The 13,757-nt window shown below is 37.8% G+C and overlaps 1 protein-coding gene across 1 annotated transcript; it reads right to left on the bottom strand.

Moving 5' to 3' along the window:
• Positions 1-71: 71 nt before the first annotated feature.
• ube2r2 (ubiquitin-conjugating enzyme E2R 2) lies at positions 72-11,817 on the bottom strand. Its single transcript, XM_079835722.1, has 6 exons — positions 11,078-11,817; positions 10,571-10,771; positions 7,907-7,993; positions 7,713-7,810; positions 4,810-4,944; positions 72-2,925 (listed from the first exon to the last, which is right to left on the bottom strand). Exons 2-6 carry the CDS (start codon positions 10,745-10,747, stop codon positions 2,667-2,669), a joined length of 756 nt encoding a protein of 251 aa, XP_079691848.1. The 5' UTR covers positions 10,748-10,771; positions 11,078-11,817; the 3' UTR covers positions 72-2,666.
• Positions 11,818-13,757: the final 1,940 nt, after the last annotated feature.

Raw genomic sequence — 13,757 nt, 5'->3', positions numbered from 1 at the left:
TTAGTTGTTAAGGTTAGTTGCTTTATTTCAATTAATTTTAATCGTTTTAGTTAGAAATCACAACACAGATGTGTTGTCTAATGGTTTAATTGCTAAGGAGCATTAACTCCTGTACATACACACAAACAAAAATGAATTGTGATCATACAAGCACAGTCTTAAAATGATCATACTGGACATCCACCCCACCCGCACCCGATCCCCATCCCTAACCCCAAAACTCAAATACTTATGTTTAGAATAGAAATAGGTATCAATTTAGATTCATTCTTACTGTTTTTCCATTCTTCTTTACGTGAATCTTTAGAATGATATTCCCTTTAACAACATTACAAGAAAAAGGAAATGCACTGAACTTAGAGCAAATAATGATTTCGGTTGTTTTGATCAGGACAAACAAATCCTGTTCAAGAATTAGCATATGAAAAACAAAAAAAATCCTTAATGAAACATTAAAAACACAATCATGACACAAATAATAAAATCCTTCAAGACAAATCCACTGTCGACTAACGTCACAACACTTTTTGAAATGAACTTGGTTGTTTTGCTGTGCACAGGGGTGTAAATACACCGAGAGGTTCTTGCTGAACGTGAAAAGTCCAGTCCGTTTGAATTGATTCACGTCCCTGTTGAGCACCCTTGGCTCATAGTCCAGAGATTCAAGGGAGCGATTGAGTCAGGAACGATTGTTCTTGATAGTTCAGTGAGTTCCTGATGCTCGGCAGAATAAGAGAGCACCGTTCCCTCAAGATCCTCAGATCCACACTCCCTTTTTTGAGGGCTTCCGTAGGACCAGGAATCAGCATTCGTGTCCTTGGCTGGTTTGCGGGAATAAAGGTGTACCTGAGACCCCATGTGCATAAACGTATACGCTTCCGCCCCCCCATTAATGAGACCTTAGGGATTTGCGTGCCTCATTGGATGATTGACACATCATATAAAACACATTAAAACACACAAGCATGCTCTTGAAAGCTACGGCCCACCGTGGCACAGTTGCCAACGCAAAAAAGCATAAGACCGGGGATGAGAGGGCTCACACTGATAAGCGAAATGTCCTCAGCAGTCACTGATCTCAAACCCCAAAGAAATGGTTTGGTACAGCAGCTCGGACACTCAAAAGCATAACATGATTACCTTCAGCCAAAATCGGTGGATCAAATATTCGGGGACATCATCGTAGTGACTCAAACAGTCTCATCATAGTTTCTGGGTCAGCGAGTGAAGGTGTGCTGGAAGTAGTTTTAATGCTTGTGTTGCGGAGCACTTGAAAGCACCTTCATGTGCCATATGATCTGACACCGTGATTTAATGGCTCAAAAAGCTCAAGTGATTTGGGGTTACGAGCTGCGCATAAAAGGGTGCATGTAGTTAGTAGTTGTGAAGGTGACCCTGCTGATGTGGATGGCTGGTCAAAATGATGACACTTCAATTTTATGAGGAAGAAACAGTCTAATCATTGTCCATTTTTTCCACCCTTGAATACTTACCTTTTTTGTGGAAAAGTGGTAAATTACGTACATACTGTGGAGTGGAATCAGTGAAGCCCTATAGTGTAAAGAGAGTTCTGAAGAATCTGTACATACTTGAAAATCTGGGAAAAGAACAAAACATTCATTTGTTGGTGATTTTACCAGGCATACCTAGCTCATGGGTGAGTTAAAAGGTTAGTCACCTCAAAAATAAAAGGTTATCATCATTATTTACTCACCCTCACGTCATTCCAAACCTGTGTGGCTCACTTGATTCAAACTGGCACACTAAATTTGGTTACAAAACATGCAAGAATCAGAGAAAATTTGGCACACGAATGCTTAAATGAAATGATGAATGAATAACAACTTAAATTTTGGCCCATTCCTCTTCTCGAATACAAATATTTTGAATATGGCTCACTAGTCATACTATCATGGTGTCTTTTTAGGAGTGTGTCTGAAATCGCATAGCACATTTGACGAACAACTGTCGTGTTACTTATGAATGTTACTTAGCAACATATCTGACGCCACAACTCCTCTCCCGTGGCCTCAAGGGATAGGAAAGCATCCATCAGATGTGCACTTCAGAATCTCACCGGAAGTAGTGGATCATCCGGGTACTTTACCGTTGTTATCTACACTATGAATTCAGACATACTACTCCTTTTTCGCCTACTATATAGCAGGGAAATAGGCGTATTCGGACACAGGGATTGTTTGGTATAATCGATGGGAAAAACATCCTTTAAAAAAAATGTTCACAGAAGAAAGGATGTCCTACAGGTTTAGAACAACATGAGGGCGAATAAATCATAACAGAATTTCAATTTTTGTGGGAACTAGCCCTTAAAAATAGGTTTTAATTAAACATCTATTGAAATGAACATGTTTAAGGTGGCCTGACAAGCTCTGAATATCCAAAAGCCCTGAGGTTAAGAGGCAGGAGAAGATGGGATGTGAAATGTAACTACAAATGACTGGTTTTATGAACCCAGAGTGTACTTTACTGAGGAAATGGGAGGTGCTATAAGGACAGAGATCTGAAGTTATAAGGTTTTTGGAACAGAGTGAAAAATGAAAGCTTTTAGCACAGGAAAAGAGAAAAGAGAATCGGAAACGTGAGGCTGTCGGGGTAAAGAATAATGAGAGGGCGAAGGTCAGTGTCACGGAAACGGTGGAAGGAGGTCAAGACTCCTCATTGCCAGAGTCGTCTTCGTCGCCAAAACAGTCCCCGGCCATTTCGCTGCCGATGCCAACGGCCTCTGCCTCGTCGTCGTCGTCATCATCATCCTCCTCTATATCGTCGTCATATAGATCGTCGTAGAGCAGGTCGGAGCTGCTGTCGTGGGAAGGCACTTTGGTCTGGATGCAGTACTCGGCTAGCGTAGTTGGTACTTTTACTCCATCACGCTCTGCGTCAGCCTTAGTGGACATCACCTGCTTCCTGTGCACAATACAAAAACACAGTGTCAGCAAATCAATTCAGCTCCAAATGTAACTGTTCCAAATTATTTGGGGAGTACATTTTTAAAAATGAAATAATTCAGCAATGATGCATTAAATCAATCAAAAGTGACAGTAAAGGCCGTTTTCAACATTGATAATAAGAAGAAATGTTTCTGAAGCACCAAATCAGCATTAGAATGATTTCTGAAGGATCATGTGACACTGAAGACTGGAGTAATGATGCTGAAAATTCAGCTTTGCCGTCACAGGAATAAATTACATTAAAATTTTAAATAGCAAATGACATTTCACAACATTACTGTTTTTACTGTATTTTTGGTCAAATAAATGCAGCCTTGGTGAGCAGAAGAGACTTCTTTCAAAAACATAAACGTTGGTGTATTATTTCACTTCTTTTCCCAAAGAACATGCAAATCATTGAGTTTTCTACTGAGGGATGTTTTGTTAGAAAAGAATGTCAATAAGAGAAAAGTTCAACATTATTGTCACTACTGTTTACTTGCCCAAAGAGAAATAAAGACACTCAGGACAGTATGTCCTGAACTTCAGTGGGATGGTGCAATGGAAGTGTGTTGAGCCAAAATTTGGCCTCAGACAAAGTTTACTCTAGATCTCAGCCAACTTCAGTGGTATAATTCAATTTTGGCATTTCCTGAAGAATATGTTAGTCGTGCACAATGCTAGGGTGTGCTGGGTGGTTGCAAAGGTTAGAGCATTGCTATAAAGCTGCTAGTGAGTTTTTGTGTGTTAGCATGTTGCTTCACAGCTTCATTTAACAGTCAAAAGCATGACATTCTCTATGATGATCACCAAGTCACCATGATACTCTCATCTCTAGACATGGCTTAGTTCCCCTACTTCAAAGTAAGTCTATGGATTTTTTTCACACGTTTTACGTTCAATAGGCAACAACTGTACGTCTGATACAACAAGCCACACACTTTGAAATATTCATTTCTGTGGCACAGACAGTTCAGGAAAAGTTATACACTGAAATGTAATAATTCGGGCCAGATTTACTAAACCGGGCAAATTATCGTGAGAACGCGATTTTAAAAAAAGCACACATGGGAGTGGACAGTTCTGCACGTGATCTACTGACAACACGCAAATTAAAGAACACAGACACATCCGAATCATTTCCATAATGACCATCACAATCTAACAGTGCTTTTTTTGGGGCGGTAAATAATGGCGCAAACACCAGTAAATTGACAGGCAAACCTTAGTAAATCACATTGCGTCATTCATTTAAATACTCTCCTCCCATACATGTTGTGTTGAAAGGGAAACTCCTACAAATGCAGGGCTCCAGACTAACTTTTTTCACTAGGAGCACAGTGGCCCCCAACTGAAAATTTTAGGGGTACAACCAGAACATTTTATAGGCGCACACCGTAAAACTTGCTAACCAGATCTACAAATTTCCACTGTATTACTAATAAATACTTTGATATTAATGCAGATGCAATAAGGTCTGCCGCAAAAATGACTGTCCACACCTTTTCAGCGATAATTTATAACTGTGGGTCATTAGTTTTTTGCGCTGGCGCAAGCTGTTAGTAAATCTGGCCCTTAGAGTTTAAAAACTTTAGGAAGAATCACAAATAATACATTAATCATTTAACTGTATGCATCTGTACTCCATGCACTTAATACATTGTGTGAAGCAAATCAAAATGCAAAAGAAAACAAACTCTGCAACAACTGTAAATTTGGTCCAGCAACATCTTGTTTATATTAAATATTCAAGAGCAGGAAAAAAATTGCAGACTGACCTTTAAACTTAATATAATTGGATGGAAAAAGCTGAGTATGTTTTTTTTTAATGCAAGTCATTTAAATGATAAAGTGGTGGTACCTTATAATCTCTGCGTATTCCTTGTCCTTGCCTTTGCTGTCCCTCCACTTGCGAAACATGACTGAAGCGTCCACATTTGCAGGAGAAAAGGTGTTGGGTTCATTCAGCAGTGAGATCACACTCAACAGGATTGTTCTGCAAACAAACACACACACTACTATAAGTTTGCGGTTGGCAACATTTTTTAATGTTTTGAAAAAAGTCTCTTATGGTCATCGAGGCTGCATTTATTTGATCAAAAATACAGTAAAAACAGTAATATTGTTAAATAAAGGTTTTAATATTTGATCAATTTTAAAATGTAATTTATTCCTGTGATGGCATCATTACTCATTCTATCAGAAATCATTCTAATATATTTTGTGCCCAAATAACATTTCTTATTATTATTGATGTTGAAAACAGTTGAGCTACTTAATATTTTGGTGTTATAATTTTTTTCCCAATGTTTTTTTCTCTGATGAAAAGAAAGTACTAGAAAACAGCATTTATTTGAAACTTGTTTGTAACATTATAAATATCTTAGTCACTTTTGATCAATTTATAGGGATAGTTCACCCAAAAATGAAAATTTAAATAATTTACCTACCCTCATATTGTTCCAAAACTATATAAGTTTCTTTCTTCTGCTGAACGTGGAAGATATTCTAAAGAATATGGGTAACCAAACTATTGATGGACCCTTATTGACTTCCATAGTATGGAGAAAAAAAATGCAATGGGGTCCATAAACTTTTGTGTTCAGCAGAAGAAAGAAATTCATACAGGTTTGGAACAACTTCAGCGTAAATGATGACAGAATTTTCATTTTTGGGTGAACTATCCCTTTAATGCACCATTGCTGGATAATAGTATTAAAAAACCCTAAAACAGAAGTGTATATATAGTCATGGGCATCGGAAGCAAAAAAAATGTGGGTGGGTCCTCCCCCAGAATTTTTTTTACTGGAGTAGATGCCATTTACATTAAGTGCAAATAGCCCAACTTGTTTACTAAACCTAAATCTTTCCTGTAGCTCATACAGTAGAGCGTGGCACTAGCAACGCCAAGGTCATGGGTTCGATTCCCAGGGAAAGCAAGAACTGACAAAAAAATGTTAACGCGTACCTTGAATGCAATGTAAGTCGCTTTAGATAAAAGCGTCTGCCAAATGCATAAATGTAAATGTAAACGTCTGGTTGGGCCAGACAAAATTACGGAAGACACCAAATTATTTCAGCGGCAATAGTGTAGGGGTAAGGCACATGGAAGAAAGTTGACACAAATCGACCCGCGGTTCGAATCCGAACTCACTCTACTCCTTTTCCCATAACATATCAGAACGGAAACACATTTATTTTCAATAAAAATTAAAAAAAATATTCGGAAAATGGAAATAAAGCGCATAATATGCGTTTTTTTATGTGTTTATCGGTTAGGGGTAGGTGTCGGTGAACAGACATGCTCTGAATTAGAGACGATAAAAGTGAGTGGGTCCAATTATATCATTGGACTTAAAAACTGGGTGGGTCTTGTCCCACCCACATACAATGGTTCCAACGCCCATGTATATAGCCATAGTCATTCAGGGTGATTTGTGTGTAATTGTAGTGCTGGGCGGTATGACCGGTATTTTTCAACATTATATCGGTTTCGCGGTATATGACGGTATTTTTTTCCCCTATGCATGACCGGGTTTTAACCACATTTTCTACTTATTGAGAGAGGAAAAATACTGCAGTAGATTGACTAGAATGCCCTGTTTTACTGTCATGAAGAGTGAATATTGTAGAAAAATTCCACACTACAGTTAATAGGCCTACAGGTTTACAAAGCCCCACAAAGTGATGCTGTGGGGAGACAACAACCAATAAAACACATGCAACACACTCATTGCAGACACATGCATATGAAAATATGACCATGGAGATAAAACAAAAAAAGAGTTGCGGGCACCATTTAAAAAATGTAACCCTATATAACAACAAACTGACAAAACAAGAGAGAAACGCGGAAGAACATTTAAAAGGTCGAAGGATATTTGATCAATGCATTTAAGAGCATTACTGTTTAACACAGAAAGCATAAAGCAGTTACATTTTTTGCCCATTCTTGTTTGAATTGTCAGTCTATTTATTAACTTACATCTTCTTCTGTGTAGCAGAATTATCTATTGTGTCATCGCGGTCGTGATCAGACGTACAGTTCAGTGTCCTTTGCATAACGTTACATTTCATTTGAAGAAGATGTGATGAAATATTATACTGCCGGTTTATGTTTTGAGCACTAGAGTATATGAAATGTGTCTATAAAAAAACGCGCTCGCTCCGGTCTATATGTGCTATAATATGATCCATGTGGAGAACGTTAATCTCAGCTCCGCGCAGAAACCACTCTCTCTTGCACGCGCCGCGTCACGCATGTAGTTTGAATTCTCCGCTGTAATCAAGAGCTGAATCCGAAATCGCCCCCTTTAACCTCAAATAGGGCATTATTTGAAGGGACAGCCATCTGTAGTGGTGTCCAAAACCATAGTGGACATTATTGAGTGCACTCATTCAATCTCACATTGCACCGCAATAACGAGTATACAGCTGATGTACACACAACGGCTGTGTGAATTCACTCTTTCAAGTGAACAATACAAGTGGATAATGTAGGGAATAATAGTGAATGAGGCTTTAGGGGGCGATTTCGGACTTACCATAGGCTGTGATGCGATCTCAGCTGTGCTCTCATTACAGTGCATCCGTGAAACGTGACCATTCGAACAGTGACGCGCTGTGCCGCGTTCCGAACGCAACACATACCAGTATTGCGGTTTCATCAAAATTCATATCATAACAAAAATAAATACCGGTATTCGGTATGAACCGGTATACCGCCCAGCACTATGTAATTGTGGCTATTTTCACCCTATATACCTGACATTCTGTGTGGGGTTCCATCGCTCCGAGGGCAGCTCTCCGCTCTGGGGGTCATCCACAGGAGGATGAAGGATGGAAATACAAACATCGCCATTCTAGGGTTGAGAGATGTATATTAAGCAACAATCACAGCATTGTTACAACATGATTACTAATTTAAGCTTTTGTAATCTCTTTGGTGGCATTTTCACCTCATAGATGTTTGGATGCCACATCTTGGTGAGGAATCGGAAAGTCGGAGGTGAGTAGGGGTAGTCAATAGGAAATTTTATATGGGCCTAGGGAAAAAGACAGAGTGAAACATGGAGCATTATTAGCTTGCATATGAGCCGTATTATAGCTAGTAAATGAGCCGTTATAAGTCAGTCCCAAAATGGAAAGGACACATTAGACTAAAAGGGTTGGTATAAATATAATCCTCATGAATCTCAACATCATGTACTCTTCATCAGGTTTCTGATATGGTGCCAAAAGGGAGCTTGAGACGACAGTGCAGTTCAACTAAACAGTGCAGTGCTGTGTTAAATGCTGCACTCTCTTCAGACCAGTGTTGAAATAGTACTGTTTTGTGCCGAGTGTTGTAACGTGTGATTGTGGTCATTATAACAATAGTGATTTTAAAAGTTATTGTGGCTTTGAGTTTAGTTATAACAACTGCAATCGCTGTGAGAGCAGTTATAGGTTATATGGCTATGAGTACTGTTTTAAAGGACTAGTTCAGGATTATGACTTTCTTTCTCCCATGGAACACAAAAAGAGACATTTTGAACAGTGCACTAGATTCCAGACACAATAACAATGTATTTCAAGCTGCAAAAAAGACCAAAAAAAAAAACATTAAAAAAAATCATTAAAGTTTAACATATGTGACCATGGACCACAAAACCAGTCATAAGTCGCACGGGTCTATTTGTGGTAATAGTCAACTATACATCGTATGAGTCAAAATTATACATTTTTCTTTCATGCCAAAAAGTAAGCAAAGTATTTTGTAAATTTCCCACCGTAAATATATAAAAAAATGTATTATTAGTAGTAATATGCGTTGCTAAGGACTTCATTTAGACAACTTTAAAGGCGATTTTCTCAATATTTAGATTTTTCCACACCCTCAGATTCCATTTTCAAATAGTTGTATATCGGCCAAATATTGTCCTATCCTAACAAACTATACATCAATGGAAAGCGTATTTATTCAGAGGTGTATAAATCTTATGACTGGTTTTGTGGTCCGTAGTTGCATATTATCTTCCCCTCTTGTTAATCGCTCTGAAAAGAATTTGTTCATTCAGAAATTGCTCAAACACAACATAGAGCTATGGCAGGTTTGTCACGGTTTGCACTTTGCAGTGAAATACAGTGAAAACAACTTAAATTTCAATCTGTTCCTCACAAAAAGCTAACATATGACTTGTAGGACTTGGAATATACCTCATAAGTCATATGGACTACTTTTATGGTATTTTTATACCGCTTCTGCATCTTTTTTGATGCTTGAAACCTCCAGATAATGAGGTAACTGTCCTTTTTGGGTGAACTATTGCTTTAAATATGAGTGCGGTGCTACTTCTAAGGCCGTTTCTTCTCTGCATGTGGAAATCCTGCTACTCGCCGCTGTTGTTGACTGCTGATTATGTGTCAGACTAGATGAACTGGCTAGTGCTTAAGTGCAACGTGACTGTGTGAATGAAGATATCAGTCAAAGCACAGTCTTAGAAAGCAACAACCTGATGTAATCTAGCTTCATTAGCGATCATTAGGAATAAATGGGAACAAACGATGCTGCTTTTTGAAGCTCGAAAAAACTTCTTTTTTTTTTTTAAAGCTGCTGTCCGAAACTTTTTTTGTGTTCAAGATTTACAAAAATGATACAATGAGATTGGATTCATGTTGTACATTTTCCAAACCGTGTTTTTGTCTGACCCTGAATCATTATGATACACTTATAATAAGTGTTTATATTGGGACTATTTCAACCCGGGCTGGTAGGAACCGCTGCGGAGGAGCACAGTCCCTGCGTGACTTGCCATAGACATAAACAGAGAGAAGTAGCTCCGGCTGCAATGTTCTTTACGCAAGACGCATGCCTTTCTGTTTATTAACCGCTAGAGCGCAAAAAGACTGCAGCTTTAAAAACAGGAAACCTTGCATGCATACATAGTCAAATGAACAGTAAATTTGATGTATAACAAATTAAGACGGGGAAAATGATCCATGCAAAATCTTGCGGAAGCCTTATAGCAAATACTTTGTCTGATGGGTGGAACCTAAGCCTGTGCTCACAAAGATACTATAATCTTCCTCAAAACATGCTGCATCATATCACCCAGCTAAAACCACATAAAATAATGAATGTTTTACTATTCTGGCAAAGAGGTGATAAACATAAAATGACATGTTTTAAAACCAAATGAATCAGTCACTCTGAATTGCTACCATAAACTAAAAATACCAAAACACCCCCAAAGAGAGACTGTGACCTGTGGCGTTGTTATGATACAACAATATCATGCTAAGGAATTCTGTTGTGGTTAAGTTGATGATGCTTCACTGTGAAAGTACTGACTATTTCAGTTGATAATATGCCACTGAGAAGAAATAACTGGGGAATAAGGTTGAAACACAATGTCCTTCCTTTTTTTAGCTCTCATATTGAGATGTCATTAATATCTGTTAAGGCTATAAATAGAGATCTAGAGTAGAGAGTAGAGAGAAGCACTAGAGAGCATGGGAGAACGTGGGATATACTATATCCCACTATATACAATAAAATTAATTATAAAACTGTGATTGTTGATCCGACTCGAAACACCCTGGTTTGATGGCAAGCATTCAAGAGCATTGTTCAGGCTTACCTTGAAGTAGCCCCCTTCGTAAAGTGTGTTAGGGGGGCCAAAGATGGCCACCTCCCAGTTGTAGAGGTCCGACTCCTCCACCAGAGTGATGCGGAAACCTTCCACTGGCTCCTCCTGCAGGGATTTCAGCTCGAGCATCAGAGCCTTCTGAGAGCTCGGCATCTGCTGGTGTGCCATGACAGTCCCGATCCTTCAGCCTTACTGTGGATTCATAGAAAATGCTTTTTTTTTTAATTTACAGAATATATTATTTTATAGTTTTTGACAATTTCGTATGACGAAATATCTTATCAACAAATTATTTATGCATAGTGAATTAACAGAGGTATTACTACTTAAAAGCTAAATACTGTATCTATCTATCTATCTATCTATCTATCTATCTATCTATCTATCTATAACTAAAACATAAAAACACTTATTTTCAAATGTATAATTAGATTAGTATCCAAAAACTATGCAACAACATTCTGATGAATAAAAACATGTTTATAGGCTGTTTATTACCTGCGCTGCTCCCAAGGAAATGTGATGTTTGAGTTCCTTAAACTTCCAGCTTCATGTAAATATTAATACGTTGCTGATATTTATTTATTCCTTGGGGCCCAGAAGGGACTGTTAACCTCAATTTTCTTTTGTTATTTTTCGAATCCTGTTGCTTTTCCTGTTAGACGTGAAGTTATCAAGTCTTGAGGCAGAAATAAACGCAAATCAATCAATGTATCACCCTTACAAACAGTAAAACATAAATCAGCCGTTTGTTCTGTATCCGCTATTGCCCGCAATGGAGGTGAAGGCGGTGGGTTGGGAGTTGTCCTCGTGTACTGCCCTAACGTTTACAAAAACTCCACAGCATGCAAAGAAACCTCTAATTTCGCTTTAAGTGGTGCAGAATATGTTTGTCAAACCCTGCAGGTCGCTGTCATCACGCCGTTTCGTTGCGCGTCTTCGGCCGCACAGCTGATCAGCTGCTTGTTTACATTTGTTCTGCTGCGAGGCTTCAACGCACCTTCAAAACCCCCCGTTTGCGCACAGTATTACACTGCCAGCTCTGCTTTATCCGTCCAGACCGACTCGACAGCGAAATAACGTACTGGTATGGGTGTTATGGAAGTGGAATATGGACATTAAAGAGAGCGCAGTAGAGATATATATGAACGATATCGACAGGTGATGATTTCTTTCGCCGTTTCTCAATCGCGTCTACTGATGCTTCCGGTTATCACAGTGCGTGCCTCAACACGTCTGTACGCGTGTGCGTCATGACGCAAGACACTCGCCTGTAAATACACTTTTAGCGTTATTATTTTGAAGCGCCCATAGAACAGTCATATAGAGTTATGTTTAACATATGTATACTCAGCATATGTTATGTATTAATAAAATGTAGTAGTGTGTAGCCTATATAATTAATCGGTAACACTTTACAATAAGGTTCATTAGTTAACTACATTAACATGAACTAATAATGAACGGCACTTATAAAGCATTTATTTATCTTTGCTAATGTTAATTTCAACATTTACCAAATGCATTATTAAAACACCTAAAATACCTTAACATTAGTTAATGCACTGTGAACTAACATGAACAAACCATGCATGAACAGCTGGATTTGTATTGACTAACGTTAAGAAAGATTAACTAATGCTGAACAGATGCATGCAAATGCATGTGTTTCAATCTATTAACATAATGTTAACTAATACAACCTTATTGTAAAGTGTTACCAATTAATCTATATTATAATAGATATATTACTGGGAATTAAGGGGAGAAGAGTAAGTAAATTTTAGTCAGTGAAACGTAAGGAAGTCATTTAAAAAAATACTAATAGCCTAACATAAAATGCAATAATAATATAAAAGGGAAAAAATAAAACTATGTAAAATAAAAATAAAACTTACTATGTTTGCCTGTAGCAAACATATTACTTTGCATAATGTGTTTGTTTTTTTTCTTTTTTCTTTTTTCATAATGTGGTTCTGGGTTTTTTTTGTATGGGTTGATTAGACTTTAATGTGTAGTCTGGTGGATGGATGGATGTATATTTGAAACAAAACAACCCTGCTACTTTTTGGTCTAATGTGCTTATGAAATGTTTGTCCATCAAAAAAATAGTATAACTATATATTTTTTATCAAATTTCCTGTCCCACTTGAAGTAATGTGGTTTCAAAAAGTGGGACAGTATGATTAGCGTAATGTGGGACAGTACTTCAGTCAGTCAAAAATGTGTGGTGGTGGGGCATGGTTTATGGGACAAAATGATTATTTACAGGGTTTTTGGTGATGTTATGCAATATTAGAATGAATTCTGACTCAAGGTTGAAACTAGCCTAAAGTTTGTTCAGGTTGTTGTTTTGTTTTGCTTTTTGCAAGTTGCACGATTTAAAAGTTTGCCTTCAAATAGGCCTAGGCTATGCCTATTGTGGTTACATTTGTTTGTTTGTGTCTGATAAGCAAAATGAACTAGAGAACAGTCAGGAATTCTGACTGTGCATTTAACTCTAACAGGCCTATGATAATGGTTGCTTACAGTTTTTCTCAGTCGCTTTGGTACATTTTTCAGATCAGAATTGAAATTCTCAAAACTACCTGTTCAATCTTCACATCATTGTGTCACTTGTGCACATCAAAAAAGCAGTTTCTCATTTCTTTGAACAAGTTGCAAATGCTTTGGTACATCCATGCAAATGATTATGTACAATTCTCTGCTGTTTCCTACATTATCAATTGCTTACGTCATGTTGATCAAAATGTATTATAATGGGTCTCTGTTGAATAGTCTCACCCCCCACAACATTTAGGCATTAGCATAAGTCTTTACATGCAAAATGGTTGAACAAGTTGTCATAATATGTCAAGCATATTTCTATACATTTCCATTAGACGTTCACATTTTTTTTTTTGTGTGTGTGTTTTTTTTCTTTGTGCTATGCAGTGCTGTATTTTCCTTTCTGTATCGCAATGACATGGTCTGTCAACAAATTACAGTACAAACAGTAAAAGCGTAAATGTGAATCTTGTCCAGTCTCTTGTATTCAAACTCCCACATACACTAAGGTGTAACCTACAATTTACAATAATTGTCATCAAAACTTTAGCCATATTTACATCAGAACATCCCTCCAGTGTACACGGTTACATTGACAACATGACTAAGCAATTTGACCGTCTTATCCGTA

This window comes from Gobio gobio (genome assembly GCF_949357685.1).
Source record: "Gobio gobio genome assembly, chromosome: 14".
NCBI classification, from domain to species: domain Eukaryota; kingdom Metazoa; phylum Chordata; class Actinopteri; order Cypriniformes; family Gobionidae; genus Gobio; species Gobio gobio.
This window is presented reverse-complemented; position numbering and strand designations above follow the sequence as displayed.

Coding starts and splice junctions, on each gene's coding strand:
- ube2r2 (XM_079835722.1), bottom strand. CDS start 10,747: ATGGCACACCAGCAGATGCCGAGCTCTCAGAAGGCTCTGATGCTCGAG. Junction 7,811..7,906: donor GGCATCCAAACATCTATGAG/GTGAAAATGCCA, acceptor TCTCAACCCTAG/AATGGCGATGTTTGTATTTC. Junction 2,926..4,809: donor GAATACGCAGAGATTATAAG/GTACCACCACTT, acceptor TATTGTGCACAG/GAAGCAGGTGATGTCCACTA.